The sequence below is a fragment of the Oncorhynchus mykiss genome, chromosome 28, assembly GCF_013265735.2.
Source record: "Oncorhynchus mykiss isolate Arlee chromosome 28, USDA_OmykA_1.1, whole genome shotgun sequence".
NCBI lineage: Eukaryota > Metazoa > Chordata > Actinopteri > Salmoniformes > Salmonidae > Oncorhynchus > Oncorhynchus mykiss.
The window spans coordinates 18,444,971-18,466,288 of NC_048592.1; the positions used below are offsets into that span (position 1 = coordinate 18,444,971).

The window sequence follows — 21,318 nt, forward strand, 5'->3', positions numbered from 1 at the left end:
GAACTGTTCTGTATGCATGGTCAGTGGTATAAACATACACTATAGACAATATAGACTAATATAGAGCTGTTCTGTGTGCCTGGCCAGTGGTATAAACATACACTATAGACACTATAGACTAATATAGAGCCGTTCTGTATGCCTGGCCAGTGGTGTAAACACATTGTCACATAGAGCATGACTAACACACAGGGACATGATGGTGCTCATGATATTTTACTGCAGGCGACCAGCATCACACACCAGACTCACGCATACATATACACGCATACACATGCATGCACCCACCCACCCACCCACCCCCCCCCACACACACAAACACATGCACACACAAATATGAAGTGATAATGCATATAGCTCATTTGCTAGAATTAGTACATGTGTGCATATTGTACAGGATGTCTTTGAAATGACCTTGCATTATACAGAAACACACAGCCACATAAGCAGAGAGATCATTTCCCCATGACTTTCATCCATGAGGTATAAACTACCCTTGTTACAGCAGGAGGATGCTGCCAGCTATTTCTGCTTGCTCCCTACTGTCGCTAGTTGAAGGATGCAGATGTATCATTGTCATGATGGTGTCTTTGTGAGATATATAGCGATAGGCTAGCTGTAGGTGAAAGAGAGCTCTAATACTGTGTGTACAAAACATTAAGAACATCTTCCTAATATCGAGTTGCTTTTGCCCTCAGAACAGTCTCAAGTTGTCATGTTATGGACTCTACAAGGTGTCGAAAGGTTTCCACAGGGATGCTGGCCCATGTTGACTTCCATGCTTCCCACAGTTGTGTCAAGTTGACTGGATGTCCTTTGGGTGGTGGACCATTCTTGATACACATTGGAAACTGTTGAGCGTGAAAAACTCAGCAGTGTTGCAGTTTCTGACACAAACTGGTGTGCCTGGCATCTACTACCCTACCCCGTTCAAAGGCACTTGAATATTTTGTCTTGCCAGTTCACCCTCTGAATGGCACACATACACAATCCATGTCTCAATTGTCTCAAGGCTTAAAAATAGTCATTTCACCTGTCTCCTCCCCTTCATCTACACTGATTGAAGTGGATTTAACACGTGACATCAATAAGAGATCATAGCTTTCACCTGGATTCACCTGGTCAGTCTATGTCATGGAAAGAGCAGATGTTCCTAATGTTTTGTACATTCAGTATATAGGGCAAGCAAAATGGCCTTAGGCTCCAGACTGCCTGCTTGTCTAGTGTTATTGAATCTAAGTGTATATATGAAAAACACAGAGTAGTCATGCAATTTGAAAGCATTCCCAAGAGTCCCCAGTCCCCACATGGTGCCACCAGAAATGACTACTTTCTGTTTAAATGGATACCCAGACTCAATTTCAAATCCATCACACACCCTTCCTTTAGTGCTAGCCACTTGTTGGAGTGCCACTTGATGTGATGTATCACTGAACAACACAGTCATCTGAAGAGATGGGAGTTTGAGATGGTAAATTAACCTCAGCATTTCAATAGACATTCATATTCAGAGGAACTTGACACACATACTATTAATTCTGTATCAAACCCCAGAACTCCTCAACGATGGTATTCTGGTGCCTGTGACATTTTGTCAAAGCAAAATGTTGATGGAGTGTAGACACAACAATGGATGTACACATTTCCTTTCAATTATTCTTTCTGAATTGTAAACCCTTCTGCTCCCTTAAAACACTAAATTGTTTAAGAAGCACATCATCCTAATAAAAATATACCAAAAACCACAACTTCTAGTTGTTGTTGTATTTTTTGTATTTTTTAAAATTTGTATTACATCCATTCTTCTTTTAGCTCCTTCCATTTTCTCTTTCAGCACACCATCATAGTTAAAACAAACAGCCAGCCCAGACGAATACCACTGCCCACTGATCTATATGGTCAGGCATCCCAAATAAACTCCCAAATTTAAGTACTTAAATCAGTGTACACCATTATTTACATACCCAATGAGAGATAGAGGAGCCAGGTCTAAGGTGTATATGAGCAACATGTTATAATGTGGTAATGAGAGCTAGTCCAAACACCAAGAGGAATAGGCCTCAAATCATATCAGTCACCTACCCTCAATGGAGCTTTTGGTATTGATGATGTTGAAGGTTTTTCCAGTGAGGGGAACCGGCAGTAGGACACTCTCACTCTGGCTCTGTGACATCCCATTACCAGTACCTTTCCTAGGGGGAGGGGAGTTGGGGGCCCTGACAGGGCTCAGTGGGGACAGAGGAGAGAGTGTGGGCGACACAGATTTTCTCTCTTCCCCCACTGTCAGAGAGCGTTGCACAGCCGAGTGTGGAGACTTGGACCCCATAATGTTACTTCCAGGTGAGGGCAGGTCCACTAGTCCGCCAGGCTGCACTGGGTACTGGGAGAAGTCAAAGCTACCCGGCACAGACAGGTGGGAGCAGTCAGAAATGGCGCGCCTCACGGCTTTGTGTTGCTGCTCGGTCCCTCCTCCTCGAGGTAAAGTAGGCCCTGTGTCCTCATCATGGTCTTCAGAGAATCCTGACACAGTGCAGTTTCCACCCTTAGAGTAGTTGTCGTTGACAACACCAATGACACAGTAGTTGTCTGCAGGTGAAGGTGCAGAAGTCTGAACAGCAGGCTTAAGGCCTGTGTGGGGTGGCCCAGAGAAGGAGGGATTCCATACACAGTTGTCCACCTTTTGTGTGTTGGGGAACGGTGAGGCGTCATGTTGCACAGCAGGTGACACCCGCAGGGCTGCAGCTCCATTGGCCCTGTGTTCTCGTCCCGGGGTAGAGAAGAGTTTCCCAGGGGAGGCTGGAGAGGGTGAAGAGGAGAGGGAATTTGTGGGGCTCTCCCAAGCACTGCCCAGACCCAAAGGTGCCCCGAGTCCAACACCCATCCTCCCTGGCACCTTGAGGTCAGACGACTCCACCTTGAACCCTGATCCAGATGAAGGTCCATCAAAGAGGCTTGACAGCTTGTCCTCGTCAGTTAGCCTGGGTGCCCCTGGGCTGCCCCAGAAACCTTGTGGTCCCATCTGGTCCTGCTGCCGGTCACAGCCCTGGGGGGCCTGCTGAGGAGACGCCATAGAGACAGAGGGCACCTTGCCCAGCTCAGTATACTCACAGCGCTGTCCACCTCCACCACTCTGCTGCTGCTGATTGGAGAGAGAAGACATCCTCACCTCTCTCTCTCTTCTCTCCGCTGCTTCTAGATTCTTCTAGAACCTTCTAGATTCTTCTAGACAGCAAAGTAAAGGAATCTTCCCTTGGCTGTAAGGAAGGCTGGTAATGTACTCTATCTTTGGTATTTGGTGTTTCTGTGAAGTACAGACTATTTGTGTGCTGGTGTAGTAATTGTGTGTTTCTCTCTGTGCTCTGAACTGATCAGATGAAGCTGTGAGGCTGAACTGAATGCTGCTCCCTCTCCTTCTCTCTCTCTCTCTCTCTCTCTCTCTCTCTCCTTCTCTCTCTCTCTCCATTTCTCCCCCTCTCTGACATCACAGCCCTAACAGAGCTTTGGTCACATGACTCCACGGAACATATCCCCATTCGCTAGAGCAGATTCTCAACTCATGCCTTCGAGCTGTAAGCTAAGTCACAAACACACAAACACACACACACACACACACACACACACACACACACAAACAAACGTCACTGACACACACACTAACTAATACACACACCCTCCCTTGATGTTCTATAAACCGCAGCTCTGACTCCTCATTGACAGGCAGCTTGGCATTATATTAGAAACCCAGAAAAGAGAGAGAGAGAGAGAGCAGCTTTGGGCGATACAGGGCCAGTTTCCACTGCCATTCTACTTGAATGAATTTGTCCTCTCTGTAACAGCATCCATTAGTGCTACACATCTCTTCCTGGTTCTGGTGGCATACATTTGCGTTCAATGCTGTTCTGTCATCTCCAATTCTTCACTTAGTTCCATGCCCACTACTGCACCCACTGCCCCTCTCCTCCACCCTGCCTTCCTGCCCCCGTTAGGGGCCCTGGGTGTGCATCTCTGGCTCATGGCCCTGCCTGGAGCATTTGACTCTTTTGTTTATTGTGTTTGTTGTTTGTGGACTTGGTTGTGGACACTGTGTTCCTTCTGTCTGCTGTTGCCACATGCTATGGGCTACTCTGTTAGGACGGTATTGAACGACTGGCCTCGAAAAAAGTGTGCGATAACACTACATTGACATGCAGTATACCCTTAAAAACCCCAGTGCTCCTAGTTATAAACACCTCATCCAGACCTGTGTGAACTGAATTCACACCCGCCGACCTTCTTCACACCAACACGCTGTCCAAATGTTCCCTCTAACATCACTGGTTCAATCCTGTACTAGACCCCTCCCTCTTCACAACTGTCGTGGAAGGCAGACAAAAATAATTCAATCTCTGATGATATCCCCCCCTTCCACCACCCTGCCACCATCCCACGTCCAGCTGCCTGAGGAAAAACAAATTCAATATAAATTATTGAAGGTGACTTAATCCCCCCAAAACAGTCCCCCATTTACTGTATAAGGGGATAGTCAAAGAGGGAATGTATTGTTCAAGGAGTACAGTACAATGGGGTTGATATGGGGAAAACGCTGAACATATTGGAATCACACAGGACATTGTCAACTTCTGAGATCATGTGCCGCTAGCATAAGTGATATTAGATTTCAATAATATCACATTTGAATTCACACTGCAAAGTCATGATGGCAATTGTTTGAGTTGATCACATAAGATACTAATCCACTGACGCAACACTCCTCAGATAAGTATACAAATGCACCATACGGAAGCCTCATTGGTCAACATATTTCCCAAACAGCAGTGTTTTCTACAGCCCTACACACAATATTAGGTCAAAGTTAGACAACACACTGCAACACGTCTGTCTATGAGAACAGTCAGCCTCATTCCCCAAACAGAGCCCTTGTCTCTGTTCATTACATCGCTCTAACGGTCCAGTTTCTCATGAATGGACATTGTTATGCAAGACCCATGTCCAACATATTCCTCTGTCTGTTTATGTTTACATCTCTCTAAAAAAGATGACTCTAGCTTTAACTACACTTATAATCCACATTATTTATTTATTTGATTTGATTTAACCTTTATTTTAACTAGGCAAGTCTGAAACTCTTAAGGATCCGCCCCTTTTTTCAATTTTCATCTAAAATGACATACCCACATCTAGCTGCCTGTAGCTCAGGACCTGAAGCAAGCATATGCATATTCTTGATACCACTTGAAAGGAAACACTTTGAAGTTTGTGTAAATGTGAAATTAATGTTGGAGAATATAACACATTAGATCTGGTAAAAGATAATACAAAGACAAAAACGTGTTTATTTGTATTTTTTTGTAACATCATATTTGAAATGCAAGATAAAGGCCATAATGTATTTGTCACGTTCTGACCTTTATTTCCTTTGTTTTGTCTTTATTTAGTATGGTCGTGAGTTGGGGTGGGCAGTCTATGTTTGTTTTTCTATGTTTGGTTTCTGTTTCGGCCTAGTATGGTTCTCAATCAGAGGCAGGTGTCGTTAGTTGTCTCTGATTGAGAATCATACTTACAGTAGGTAGCCTGGGTTTCACTGTTGGTTTGTGGGTGTTTGTTTCCGTGTGAGTGTTTGTCACTTTTCAAGTTCAGCTTTCGGGCAATATCTGATGTGTCTATGTCGTGGGAAATAGTCTTGTTACTTACAATATCATGCTAATCACATTAGCGCACATTATCTCAACTGTCCCCAGGTTGGGACACCAAAAAAAATATTATTTACAATGACGGCGTACCCTGGACAAACTCTAACCCATTAAACACAATCTCATATAATCTTCATGAAAAATACAGAGATCTGTACAAACAAACATTGCACAAATCATTTCCGTTCAAGGCCAAGTATGATGGTAAATATCTAACTGCAGAGAACCAAACATTCTCTTTTTTGGAAATAGATCCCCTCTCCACTCCAATTATAATAGATCCCCTCTCCCCTTCAATTATAATAGATCCCCTCTCCACTCCAATTATAATAGATCCCCTCTCCACTCCAATTACAATAGATCCCCTCTCAACTTCAATTATTATAGATCCCCTCTCTACTTCAATTATAATAGATCCCCTCTTCACTCCAATTATAATAGATCCCCTCTCCACTTCAATTATAATAGACCCCCTCTCCACTCCAATTATAATAGACCCCTCTCCACTCTAATTATAATAGATCCCCTCTCCACTTCAATTATAATAGATCCCCTCTCCACTCCAATTATTAGATCCCCTCTCCACTTCAATTATAATAGACCCCCTCTCCACTCCAATTATAATAGACCCCTCTCCACTCTAATTATAATAGATCCCCTCTCCACTCGAATTATAATAGACCCCCTCTCCACTCTAATTATAATAGATCCCCTCTCCACTCCAATTATAATAGATCCCATCTCCACTCCAATTATAATAGATCACCTCTCCTCTCCAATTATAATAGATCCCCTCTCCACTCCAATTATAATAGATCCCCTCTCCACTTCAATTATAATAGACCCCCTCTCCACTCCAATTATAATAGATCCCCTCTCCACTTCAATTATAATAGATCCCCTCTCCACTCCAATTATAATAGATCCCCTTTCCACTTCAATTATAATAGATCCCCTCTCCACTCCAATTATTAGATCCCCTCTCCACTTCAATTATAATAGATCCCCTCTCCACTTCAATTATAATAGACCCCCTCTCCACTTCAATTATAATAGATCCCCTCTCCACTTCAATTATAATAGATCCCCTCTCCACTCCAATTATAATAGATCCCCTCTCCACTCCAATTACAATAGATCCCCTCTCAACTTCAATTATTATAGATCCCCTCTCTACTTCAATTATAATAGATCCCCTCTTCACTCCAATTATAATAGATCCCCTCTCCACTCCAATTATATTAGATCCCCTCTCCACTCCAATTATAATAGATCCCCTCTCCACTCCAATTATAATAGATCCCCTCTCCACTTCATTTATAATAGACCCCCTCTCCACTCCAATTATAATAGATCCCCTCTCCACTTCAATTATAATAGATCCCTTCTCCACTCCAATTATAATAGATCCCCTCTCCACTTCAATTATAATAGATCCCCTCTCAATTTCAATTATAATAGACCCCCTCTTCACTCCAATTATAATAGACCCCTTTCCACTCTAATTATTAGATCCCCTCTCCACTCCAATTATAATAGATCCCCTCTCCACTTAAATTATAATAGATCCCTTCTCCACTCCAATTATTAGATCCCATCTCCACTTCAATCATAATAGACCCCTCTCCACTCTAATTATAATAGACCCCTCTCCACTCCAATGATAATAGACCCCTCTCCACTCTAATTATAATAGCCACCAATGCCACTATGGAGTCATTTTCCATATGTTCCAGTGTACCATTCTCTGTGTAATACGTCTGTGTCCAGTGTGAGTGATATGTCTGTGTCCAGTGTGAGAAATATGTCTGTGTCCAGTGTGAGTGATATGTTTGTGTCCAGTGTGAGTGATAATGTTAGTGATATGTCTGTGTCCAGTGTGAGTGATAATGTTAGTGATATGTCTGTGTCCAGTGTGAGTGATGTTGTTAGTGATATGTCTGTGTCCAGTGTGAGTGATATGTTTGTGTCCAGTGTGAGTGATATTGTTAGTGATATGTCTGTGTCCAGTGTGAGTGATAATGTTAGTGATATGTCTGTGTCCAGTGTGAGTGATATTGTTAGTGATATGTCTGTGTCCAGTGTGAGTGATAGTGTTAGTGATATGTCTGTGTCCAGTGTGAGTGATATTGTTAGTGATATGTCTGTGTCCAGTGTGCGTGATATGTCTGTGTCCAGTGTGAGTGATATTGTTAGTGATATGTCTGTGTCCAGTGTGAGTGATATTGTTAGTGATATGTCTGTGTCCAGTGTGAGTGATATTGTTAGTGATATGTCTGTGTCCAGTGTGAGTGATATTGTTAGTGATATGTCTGTGTCCAGTGAATACCAGTTTAACAACCAATTCTACTGAGCACAATCACCTCATACCATAACAGCCTTGGAGGAGAGAGGAAGTATGTCAGAGAATTCTATTTCTGGAATCCAACCTCCAGACTGTCACACCCCATTTTTTTCATCTCAGCAGTCCTGAGTTGTTCCATCTCTACGGAAACCGCCTCCCATATCCATGGCAACAAGCACCCAGTCAAAGAGAGGCTGCTATGACGTGGAAGGACGAGAGAGAAAAGGCAAAGGAAGGATGGAGAGATGGAGAGGAGAAGGACTCCAAATGAACACAATCATAAAAAGGGAAGAGGAGAAGTAGAGGGACATAGAGAGAGAGGACTCCAAATGAACACATAAAGAAGGGGAGAAGTAGAGAGAGGACTCCAAATGAACACATAAAGAAGGGGAGAAGTAGAGGGACATAGTGAGAGAGGACTCCAAATGAACACATAAAGAAGGGGAGAAGTAGAGAGAGGACTCCAAATGAACACATAAAGAAGGGGAGAAGTAGAGGGACATAGAGAGAGAGGACTCCAAATGAACACATAAAGAAGGGGAGAAGTAGAGAGAGGACTCCAAATGAACACATAAAGAAGGGGAGAAGTAGAGGGACATAGAGAGAGAGGACTCCAAATGAACACATAAAGAAGGGGAGAAGTAGAGGGACATAGAGAGAGAGGACTCCAAATGAACACATAAAGAAGGGGAGAAGTAGAGAGAGGACTCCAAATGAACACATAAAGAAGGGGAGAAGTAGAGGGACATAGAGAGAGAGGACTCCAAATGAACACATAAAGAAGGGGAGAAGTAGAGGGACATAGAGAGAGAGGACTCCAAATGAACACATAAAGAAGGGGAGAAGTAGAGGGACATAGAGAGAGAGGACTCCAAATGAACACATAAAGAAGGGGAGAAGTTGAGGGACATAGAGAGAGAGGACTCCAAATGAACACATAAAGAAGGGGAGAAGTTGAGGGACATAGAGAGAGAGGACTCCAAATGAACACATAAAGAAGGGGAGAAGTAGAAGGACATAGAGAGAGAGGACTCCAAATGAACACATAAAGAAGGGGAGAAGTAGAGGGACATAGAGAGAGAGGACTCCAAATGATGGAGAGAAAGGACAAAGGAAAAGACAGCGGGAGACTCATCTCTTACAATCTATCTTGTGGAATGGCAACAAAATCGGGTTAGATGAAGTCAAATAAAGTGTCACATCGAATGAAGTATCAGTTATATGAAGTCACACATCTGATGGTCCAGCGGACTGATCCGGATACACCAATTAAACTAAATCCAATCATTCTGCCAAATTATGCCCCTAAACGAAAACAGGGTAAAAAAAAATGGAAAGGCTTGAGACATGGAAAAAGACCACACTGGCTGAGTGGAGTTTAATATTGGCTTTATAGACATAATTTGCCTGGCTGAGAAATCAGAACACATAACCGTGAGGAAATGCAGTGAGCTGTCTTTCAATCAATTCCTGTAATAATCAATGAGCGTCACCAGAAATGTTATTATTGGAATCTGTTTTTTCGAATCAAAATGATCATAATTGTGAATATATTTGCAGTATGATATGTTTTGATCGTAGTTATCAACCTTAGTTAGTAGCTATCATAGTATAATTGATCTAGTTTCAACAACAAGAATGTTGCCCATATGGGCATTGTGACCTGGTCAAATATCTGAACCCTTTTTAAGACCAAAAGCTCATACAAATGGTTAGCATTTGAGATGACTGCTATTGTTTTTCAAGTGTCCTTGTTTTGATCCTGCTATCATTCAATATTTATGTTCAGCTTCAGGCCTATTGTACTGACAACATGAAATCTTGTTCTCAATCCAAGATCCAAGCGCTTGTTTCCACAAGAGGAAAGTGATTACATTGATATTCTCTGGTTTGAAGCTTAAAATCAATTAAACGTTCTATTCAGGTTATCATGATGACAACTTATCTATTTTTCATTATACTGAAAAGTTTTTCCGTTTTCATATTAGAGTGCTCTTTTAGACGGCGAGTGGCTAAAAGTAGGACTACGGTTCCCAGTGCTGCTGCCTCAAGCAGAATCTTCACAGGTGTGTTCTCGCTTTATCATGCTGTAATATTCATGAGGTGTCTTCAGCCAGCTAGACCACATTCACAGCTACAGATAAAACTTTGATATAACCACCAGTCATTTATTGAACCACCAGATGATGGCCTCATTGGTCAATTAAAGGTGAATTATGCAGAAATCGCTCACCTATTTCCTGGTTCCTAAAATGTCAGTTTATGTGAAAAAACAAGCAAGTATAGTGTGTGGAATCATTGTACCATCTAAACCGCTGTGATATATATTTTCCATAACCAAAAACATTGTGTTTTCAGCAGTTTGAAGCTGGAGTACAAACCTGAAAGTAAACCACACAAAACTAAACTTAAGAACGGGAAGCATAGAAATAGTGCACATAGAACAGCTCTATCTCTTCTTCGACCAGCTTTCAATGAGAATGACAGATCTATATATCACATTTCTATGTGAATTTGGTCAGGCCCCCCCAAAACAAAAAGTTACGTATTGCAGCTTTAATAAATCGTGAAAAATAGCGTGGATTTTCAATCTTATAAACAACACTAAAATAGCACCAACATATATGGTCCAGTGTGATGATATTCACTGTGAAACACAGAATTGCACTTAAAACCGACAGCACGATGATGAAGTATTTACTGAAAGGTACCTACGACGTGAAAACAGAAAGACTGCACAGCACTGCCCGTCTCAATCAGTACCATAGTGGCGACTGTGGTAGCTATATGCTTTGCCAGGCTGGGCCTGCTCTTTTGGATGGTCTCTTTGTTTAGCTGGTGGAAGGATGGTCTGTGCTCAGCTGACCAGAATAATGACTATGCAGCAGGGCCGAGCAGTACCAGTACACAGACCTTTGGTGGAGTGCTGTGATAACCCTGACTGCAGTACCGCGCTGCACAGCCACTGAGCGTCTGCCTCCCTCTGCCTACTGCACACACCCTGATCCCCGGCTATAAAAAGACAGGTTGTGTGCTTTACGTAACTGCAAAAAAGTCCCAGCCATCAATATTGCATTAGGGAGAGGAGGATGGAGAGGGAGGGAGGGAGGGAGGGAGGGAGGGAGGGAGGGAGGGAGGGAGGGAGGGAGAGAGAGAGAGAGAGAGAAAGAGAGTTGGGGAGGGCGTAGGAGAGGGGGTAGGGAGAGAGAGAGAGAGAGAGAAAGAGAGAGAAGAAAGACAAAGAGAGAGAGGGGAGAGAAAGAGGGAGAGAGATGAGAGAGAAAGAGAGAGAGGAGAGAGATAGAGGGAGAGTAAGAGAAAGAGAGGAGAGAGAAAGAAAGAGAGAGAAGAGAGACAAAGAGAGGAGCGAGAAAGAGAGAGAGGAGAGAGAAAGAGAGAGAGAGGAGAGAGAAAGGCAACAAAACAGAGAGGCTGCTAGGGGGAGAGTGAGGGGGGAGGGGAGGGGAAAACAAAGACGGTGATTGAGGGAGGAGGATGTGGGGTGAGAATACAGAGAGGCCAGCAGAGGCCGGTCCCTCACTGTCCCTCTACACACCAACCCGCCTACCTGGTCATCTGTAAATTACCCATTAACAGACTGCTGACGGGGATGAATGGGTTGAGTAAGGGAATGTGAGGGGTGCAGACAGACAAGCAGTATGCTACTGACTTCCACCATTTGTCAACCAAAAACACTTGTGTTATCCAGGAAGGAGGAACAGCGTCCCTACAACAACCTTACACACTGCCCGTCTGGCAATTTAGGAAAGTGACAACCTAGCAGTTCTTGGAATCTCCAACCAAGAAAACAAAATGAGAAGGACCAACACAGGACAGTCTCGGAACTATGGCAAACTTACTCTCAACCGAATGAGCAAACTAGAAAACGTGCCAGCTTTTTCCTGACATGGAATATATATAACCAAATGTGAGACGGGCAAAGTACAAGAAATGTTGAAAAGAACAAAGACCTGTGTCAGACATTTGTAGTAAATAGGAAAGAAATCAACACTGGGTTTCCCTTCATATTATTCCACTGATGAGAAACATCAAAATATTCTCAAAGGCAACAATGGAAATGTAACTCACCTATTTAGCATCATCATCAGAGCCATCATCAGAGCCATCATCAGAGCCATCATCAGAGCCATCATCAGGAGATACAGTACACATGGGGGAGAGAAAAGACAAAACAGTCATTTCAGTCATTTCAGTCATTTCAGTCATTTCAGTAATTTCAGTTCACTTACATGATAACTTCCACATCAAGCAATTCACAATTTGAGTGAAAATATGTTTTAATATCTCCAATCAAAAATTGCATGAAAATAAAATGTGCATTTTTTTAAATGGTCAAATTACATATCTAAGAATTCTAGCCGGGAACATTTTGAGACATTCAAAATGGTTCTGAAAGTGAATTCACACACACAAGTAGAAAGAGAATGTGAAAGAAAAGCTGTTAGTGACTCCTCAGTCAGCTTAGGCAATTTGAGGAACAAAAGCATCATTTAGTCAAGGGGAAAGCAGTCTCTTGAGAGAAAGAGAGAGAATCACACTGCAAACCAACATCCCTTTGATTAGTGAAGAAAGGTTGACTCGATGTCAAAGAGTTAGGGTATAGAATTACTCGTTGCAATTTAGGATAGCGGCAATCAGGGGGGAGAAAGCTAGCTATTTCTATCCCAAGGAGAGCGGATTCACTCGAGAGTCACACAGATAGTAATCTACAGAAACAGTAGAGTCATTAGTATATGATTGCAGTGTTAGAAAGGAGAGAGATAGGAGGTAAAACGAGTTGGGCCGGTCAGCTGACATGATCAGGTAGGTAGACAGACACATAGCAATGAATATGCTATTGTAATCATCATCATCAACAGTACAGTACTACAGAGACAGGCCAGACAGGCAGTTAGGTAAGAGGGACCCAAGGCCCAGTCAGACACAGTCAGGTTAAAGAGCAGTGTAATTAGTTAGCATGTTATTACCAGTGCTAATAAACACAAAATGGCCGAGCAACAGCAGGCCCAGTCCACAGAGAGAACCATGCACTATAATGTCATCATTCACCCCCATACTGATAGATATGTCCCCTCTTCAGTGTCACCAACCTTCCAGCAGGGGGGGCTCTGGCAGCGGTGGCTCCTGGTGCTCTGTGAGTGGCAGTGTAGTGGGGATAAAGGGCGGGGCTGCAGGGTTGAGGCCTGAGCCCACTGCAGGGTGGGGACTGGGAGTGTCGTGACCAGGCTGGGAGGAGTGGCTAAACAGTGGAGGAGGAGTGGTCTGGAAAGAGGAGGAGGTGGTGGTGTTTGGAGGAGGGACCTGGGGTGTGGTCGTCTGGGACTGGGGCTGTGAAGCAGGAGTGCTGGCTTGGGGGGTCTGCAGGGCCGAGTCTAGGAAGAGGAAGGTCTTCGAGACCTGGGGGCTAAGAGCCGGGGAGCTCTGAGGGCCCAGCTGCTTCTGGTCAGAAGTAGACAACGTGATCTCAGGACGACTATCATCAGAAGAGGCTTTGTCAGTGAAAGACAGAGCCTTCTTGGGAGGTAGGACATCTTTAGTGGCTAAGGGCGGGGGCATTTTAAAGTCATCAATACACATGGGTTCATAATGGAGGGTAGCGGCAGTGTTTTTAACAGGAGTCTCAGCCTCCCAGTCCATGTTTACCTTGGCAGGGGAAGGTTGCTCAAACATACTGGTAAAAGTGTTTGTAAGAGCAGGGTCTGTGGTGAGGATGTGACTGGGTTTGGGGTTATCAGTGAGGGGTGGGGCAGTGGGGGTGTGAGAGGGTTTGGTGTCCTCTATAAAACTGCTAAAGGGGTTAGTCTGGGGGCCGGCTACGAGGGAGGAGATGTTCTCCAGGGTTGAACTTAAGAGACCAGAGGCATTTACCATTGCAGACTCCAGGGCCACCGACGCTTGTGTGGCATGAGGTGTCGTTGGCTCCTGGGGTGTTGGCCCCCACTCCTCTGGGAGCTTCATCCTGCTCTTATTCTTCCTGCCCCTGACCCTACCCCCACCCCTCCCTCGGATCTCACACTCCCAGCTCTCCTCCTTGCTTGGGGAGGATGGGCTCAGAGGGCCGTCTGAGGCTCCGCTCTCTGTCTCGCCCTCCTCCTCCTTTGCATCCGGAGCCTCCTGCCTGTCCAATAAGTCATACACCTCCTCCCTGGACCTCCTTTTCTTCTTCTTCCTCTTCTGCTGCTTGCTGCTGCTGTTGACCCCTTCACTCCCCCTCTCGTCCCCAGAGCCGGTCTCCTGGCTGTGGGAGCCGTGGGGGCTGAGGGGGTCGGAGTAGGGGCTCTCCTCCACTGAGTTGCTGGAGGAGAGGGGGAGACCCGCTGAGGCTTGCAGCCTGGACTCACCACCTGCCCAGGAGTTTGGGTTTGTCCAAACTTCTTGATGAGCAGAGAGGAGGAAGGAATGTCACTACCCATAGTAAAGACCATAGTAAAGACCAATAACCAATTGCCAATCCTCTCCATTCATTGCTATGTGTAAAATCAGGGTATATCTTATCCGACCAAAATGTATGAAACTCAACCACTGAGTAAAATTGGTTATTTTTAAATTACAAATAAAAATGATTCAATCAACTGTGTGAAATAATATTGTGCCTTGAGTTTTGAACTGATGTAAGTTAAGTCTTACTGACACGACCTCCACTATAATTTATTTACGGCCTGGCCAGTAGGCTTATAGATGTGAATTTTAGGCTTATGGATTACATGTTAGTCTTAAGAGGGACAGTTTTTTGTGTGTGCACTGCTCCGAGCTTGCAGCTGATTGGGTGTGATTCTCCCTGCCGGGGCGGGAAAGGGGGAGCATGGAGATTGTGCTGAGACGGAGCAGTGTGATGTTTACTGTTCACTCGACAGCACATCGCATGAGCGGATGAGCAAATGAATTCATGTACAAGGAACAGGCAGACTGCATGACAACAACAGAGGCAGGTCACATAGACAAACACAGACAAACAATGAATCAAGAGGAAGGGGTCATGTGACATGGGGTACCCAGAACAAACAAATACTGAGGAGGACAGTGTTAGAAGTAGACAATATTTACATAAAATCATAAATATATGACTAACTGAAAGATACGGTACACACAAAAACAACATACTGCACATGCCCTTTTTCATGTTGTGATAAAGACATAACAAGGCCAAAACCTCTCTGCGTCCATGCGTCTTAGTTAATACTGATGGGTAGTACCATTCCAATACTTAACATGGCAGGGCAGAGAGAAATGAAAAATAATGAAAAGCTCCTCTCCCCTCTCTCCCCCCAATCATTAATGATCATGTATTTTTCTTCTACATAGTGTATCGCTGCCCTCTTCTCTAATTGATTGATGTACTATTTTCCTTAATGTCCTTCCTTCTTTGATTATGTGTCTACGCTAAACAACATGTGCCGCAGATCTGGTTATCATTATCATCTATGTTTCATGCGGTATTGGTATTTAAAAAGTGAAGAGTGCATCTTTAATCCAAAGCCTCAGTTTGGCCTCCTGACAGAAGGCACATTACTTCTAGTCTATGTGGCTGCCTCACTCAGAAAGCAATGCCAAAGGTGGGTATGGAGCTCAAGATGAATATTTAAAGATCCATATTTTATATATGTGTCCAAATATAACGGAGCACTTCAATGAGGACTTTGATGCGGGAGTGGGGGGGGGTTGTCTTTTTTTCTGTTTTTCTTGTTGTTTTTCTTTCTAATAAATAAGGCTAGGAATCCTCACATAATTATTATTGCTTCTCAAACAAATGTTATAAAGTTACAGTAAGATCTGAGGAATTGCATAATAAACTAAAGAGTTGTGTGATTTCAACCTTGTAATTCATAACGGAGCAGCACTGGTTTTCTGCTCTGAAGGCCGCTACATGAAAGTAACCGTTATGTAAGTAAAAAAAACAGTGGCAATATATCTAAAATGTTCCCTTTGGATTACTAAGGTGCTGGCACTTTGAGGAACCCTCTAGAAGAAGTCACTGTTCTAGTTTACCCTGTTCATGGTCACATTTTAGCTCTATCACCATCAAAACCTATTGGATTTCCTGACATTTGATACTGTGTTTTACTGTAACTGATGACTGGACCTCTGGACATCCCACCCAGGCCCCCAGTTGAACTGCTCTGTGTGAGACAACCTCTTACCTGTGGTCCGGGGCAGAGGGGTAGTGGCCATTGAGTTTAAAGGGGGCCTGGGACTGCTTGGGGGGCTCAGAGGCAAACAGAGGAGAGGCCTTCTGAGGGTTGCCCATAAAAGGCATGCCTGACTGGAATGGAGCCATGCCCCCCACACCTCCTGAACCCATGTACATGTTCATACTCATGTTCATATTCATGTTCATGTTCGTGTTCATACTCATGTTCATGTTCGTGTTCATACTCATATTCATATTCGTGTTCATGTTCATATTCATATTCGTGTTCATGTTCATGTTCGTGTTCATACTCATATTCATATTCGTGTTCATGTTCATATTCATATTCGTGTTCATGTTCGTGTTCGTGTTCATATTCATGTTCATGTTCATATTCATGTTCATGTTCATGTTCGTGTTCATATTTATGTTCATGTTCGTGTTCGTGTTCATATTCATGTTCATGTTCATATTCATATTCATGTTCATGTTCATGTTCGTGTTCATATTCATGTTCATATTCATGTTCATATTCATGTTCATGTTCATGTTCATGTTCGTGTTCATATTCATGTTCATGCTCATCATCCCTGGCTGGGAGAAACCTGGGAGTGGAATTAAGACAAACAGGTTAATACTATTCTACTATGTGTTATAACTACTCTATTATACAGGTTATTACAATTATATTGTATGTTGTACACAGTGATAAGCACTACGTGTAAGGCTGGCACAATTACCGTATTACAGTATAACCGTGTAATCGATGGTTAGCCTATGTGAAGACCGTCATGAAAATAAAAGAACCGTCATAACCTAACATAACTTAGTCATCCAAAGGGGAAGTTTGAGATATATTGCCACTGGTTCCCTGAGGGGGAGGACGAACAGCTGACTGAAGATGGGACAGTCAGGCATTCGTGTGGTTGAGTCCATTTCTTCCATAACATGGACTCTTAACGTGATGAAACGTTGTTGCGCCTTGCTGAAACAAGCAAACTCTTGCCAATTTGACTGGTAAACTCATGGGTACACTAGCAATAGCTGCCTAGTATTGTGATGCAAACATTTCCATGGTAATGTAGAATGTTCATTCAAATTATGTTAACTGATGTGGCTCATGCAATGGATTGTATTTTTGTAATGCCAGTTGAGTTAAGTCAGAGATATTAGAGAAAGGAGGAGATAGGAATCCCATTGGGCAATGAATGTAGAAACATATAATGCCACACACAGCAGACTGTCAACCAATCGCATCCACGTTGTCATGCTGCGTCATGCGGTAGCTAAGCTAATTGTCACTTAATCCCTTCTTAAATTCAGGGTATGAGTCTATAAACATGCCTATTTTCCTTGAAAGTAGGCCTACGTAATGTCACTATTCCAAAGCTATACGATATTACAGAGAACAAGTTGATTATCTAATTTCTCAGAAAAAAATTGTAATGTTGTACTTCTTGTTCATGGGATTCATGCTAATGTTGGGTTTTTGAGCTAGCACCCAATTGACTCCCATTCACTTCTTGAAGGAGTCCACCGCACGGCCCATTGATGACACATACAACGTACACAATGGCCGTAAATACAATTCCAATTCCAATGTGCGTAAAAAAAAGAAATGTATATATTATATATTTTGTATGTATTTTTTTTTATCTATTCGAAAAGGTTATTTCGGTGACCATGGCCATTTGGCTCTGGTCAAATACCGTCATTCATAATTACATGACCGTCACAACCCTAACTACATGCTGGTGTTACATAAACACTTTACAGTATTATTAAGCAGTACCCATGAGAGAGTCTGGCATGTTGCTGTCCTTCATTCCTTTGTCCTGGTTTCCCTCACCAGGCTTTCCCATCATACTAGACACTGGGCCTAGAGATAAGATAGGGGAGATAGGGGAGATAGGGGAGATAGGGGAGATAGGAGAGAGAGAGAGAGAGAGAGAGAGAGAGAGAGAGAGAGAGAGAGAGAGAGAGAGAGATCAGACGTCAGTTACCAATACCATATTAGTACACCACAGACACAAATCAGTAGCCATCCTAAACCCCCCAAAGGAGATAGCAATATCATTCACAATCACACAACTCATAGTTAGCTATGAAATATGAATGTCCAGATGGTCAGAGAAGACAGCGACAAGGAGACAACAACAACAGCCTTACTTCGATGCAGGCACACGTTTAACTAGGTGTCCTTCAATACTGTACTGCCCAATTTACATTCCTAAGAGTGCCCAGGCTGTGCCAGGGATACTTGGCAGGCAGCTCTCGGTAACCAGACAGCTTAATATGCCACAGAGGGACCTTTAGCATCTTAGGCTATTGATGATAGGGATCAGAAAAATAGAATCAAATATCAAAACCATGGAAACCTGTCCTTTCACAAAATGCCTTTTCACGGGGCATGCCTTATCACTTGAGCATTCACAAGACACTAGAGGAATTCAAACCGGGGGAAAGAAGCTTCACCTGAAAGGTAGTCAGCATTGAAGGCAGCCTGTTGTCCAGTTGGACAGGGACGCTTCTCTCCCATTGGTTCCTGCCGCTGCATCCCAGTCCCCATCTGTCCTCCTGGCTTCATACTGGAGCCTGCAACGAAGAGGCAAAGAGCAGAACATCAACATCAGGTTTGAAAATCAAGTGTTAGAGATAGGACCAAGTGACTAAGTCATTCCCTCTCATTTTTTTCACTATTGATCAAATTTCAAGTCTGCTGAGCGCAAACTTGAACATTGTGAAAAGTCTTTGCAACAAGTGAACGTTTACTGTGAACACTGAGGCTGTACCTGCTTTAAGTTCCAGTTATAACAGTGGCCAATTAGGCTACTGTTGCTATTTGATCATAATGTAGGTCTATCAGAGTGGACTACCGTCAAAAACAATGGAGAAAATGCATCCCATAACATTTTAACATGGAAAAAGCTGTTCTTTCATTCTGCAATGTGTTGTTCAATGTAGGCCTACATTCCATGAGACTTTTGAAAAAAACATGCAGGGCTTGACATTATTTTATCTTTATTTAACTAGGCAAGTCAGTTAAGAACAGTGGGTTAACTGCCTGTTCAGGGGCAGAATGACAGATTAGTACCTTGTCAGCTCGGGGGTTTGAACTTGCAACCTTCTGGTTACTAGTCCAACGCTCTAACCACTAGGCTACCCTGCCGCCCCACTTGTCCTGCAGTCAAGGACTTGGCTACATGCAGCTCTCGCTTTGATCTCAAAACAAGCGCACCTACTCACGACCGCTCATGCTGTAAACACAGTCCAGTGCAAAGTGAATGGCACAGATCCATATATAGCAATGGTCTATTTGCATAACAGCCTACTGCAGCTCTGATTGGTTATGCAGACTGAGTCGTGCTTGTCAATGCAATGGAATCCTACTCTGATGCGTTCTGCCTACAACAACATATCTTGCATAGTTTGTTTCGGCATGTTGCATTGAAAGTGGCTAATATTGTGTTGATTTCATCACAATTCCCACAGTAAAGGGAGACCTTGATAGTGTTAACTAAAGGCGAAAACTCGAGAAAGTTAAGTGAAGTTCAATCTTGTGCTTCTCTGCGCGGGCTGATATTTCTTCTGCAAAGCAGTCCCGAGGCTACTGCACAACCATGCACGCTTGCAGCTTAGCTAACATTGCATGTGACCATGCTAAGCTAAAGTAACTAACTCTGTTGCCCCTGCCTAATATTTAAAGTGATAAAATTGACCAAAGGTGATGTTGCTTTGGGGGCTTTAAGAACATTTTTTTATTGTATACTATAATTCTGAACTACTGAAAAATACGGTAATTTTGGTAAATTACCGGTAGATTTGCTACCGTACCACTGACAAAGCTTGCAAGCAAAATTGCCCTCCTGGTATCAATGTAAGCTACAGTGTCTTTCATAGGTATTTGGAAACAGTTATATATCTTTTTGCTATACTAGGCTACTCTATAAATGTTTAGTTCTATTAACTCCACCTCCAACAACTGATAAGCACATTGAATACAGCCCACCTGGTCTAAAGTGTCAGTTGATGTCTGGCCTAGACTACTCTAATGTGTCTCAGGGTGCTGTCCCTAAAAGCAGCCCTCTCTGGAACACAGCAGAGGGGTGACAGTGATGAGAGGGGACAGTACAGGACCGTGGGCCATTACTATGGTTACGCAACCGACCAACCAGACGAGAGCATCTGAGGTTCTGGCGGCAAACCCTTTCCCGTCTGTGTCATAACTGATTGACATAAAAACCTCAGCTAAAGCTTAAATTCCAGCCTAGAGGAACTCACTGCACTATCTGGTGTTTATTCCTGTAGGGCTCTGCAGCTTTACCAGATCATTTGGCCCATATACATTCAAACACACACAACCCCAGAGGAATCATTGCATGTCAATCTGACCTCTTCTGCTTGACTAGATGCAACTTAGGTGATATTACAAAAAGCAAGTCATAAAGTCATCTATCAGTGTGTAGAGTCATATACTGTGTGATATGTCCTGCAATGAGACATACAAAATACCAAACGGGGAGAAATACACACACACACACACACACACCAATTTCTAGTGATAAATACCAGCACAGCTTTCATGATAAAACAAAGATATCTGAAAGAGTCACGTGAGGGAAGGTGTAAGTCCCAGTATTTTGTGTTGCTCAGCAACAGCAGCCTCTGGGGACCATCAAGGTGTTGGTCCTCTCCTATGTACGTTCCATGCAGCACGTCCGCCTCCCCTCAGGACCCTTAAGTGGAGTTATGCCAACACAGCCCAAAAACCACATCCCCACTGCCCCAGCAACACCCTAGCCGGACTGGCACGGTGTCTGAGCTGACATCAGTCCTGGCACGCAGAGCATGGCAAAGACTTCCCTGGCATAGGAGCCCAGAGTTTCCAATGCCCCAGAGGATGGCACGGAACCAATGGAACCAGGGCTAACAATATCACACTGGTTTTAGAATACACGCGGAGCATCTGATCAGACAACAGATACAGTAGACTGCAGTCAGAGCTCTCACAGTCACAGGTAACTATAAATAGTTTCACTTTGAAAGTGTTGTAGGCTACACTGTATTATTTAGGTCTCTTGTCTGGTGCAGTATTGTATGATACCTCAGAAAGTAAATACGGTCCAGGCTATTCT

At 43.5% G+C, this 21,318-nt stretch overlaps 1 protein-coding gene across 10 annotated transcripts in view; it reads right to left on the reverse strand.

The window, feature by feature from the left end:
• LOC110508665 (microtubule-associated protein 4) overlaps window positions 1-21,318 on the reverse strand; it is a 52,510-nt gene that overhangs the window by 16,147 nt on the left and 15,045 nt on the right. For 8 of the 10 annotated variants that reach the window (XM_021589362.2, XM_036967043.1, XM_036967041.1 and 5 more), the window contains exons 3-5: window positions 18,659-18,778; window positions 17,976-18,062; window positions 13,146-14,429 (exon numbers count right to left, since the gene is read on the reverse strand). In XM_021589362.2, coding sequence (XP_021445037.2) covers window positions 13,146-14,429; window positions 17,976-18,062; window positions 18,659-18,778 — 1,491 coding nt within the window. Of the gene's footprint in view, window positions 1-2,082; window positions 3,446-13,145; window positions 14,430-17,975; window positions 18,063-18,658; window positions 18,779-21,318 lie in introns of those variants that run through there. The other 2 variants (XM_036967039.1, XM_036967044.1) reach the window with 2 other exon arrangements.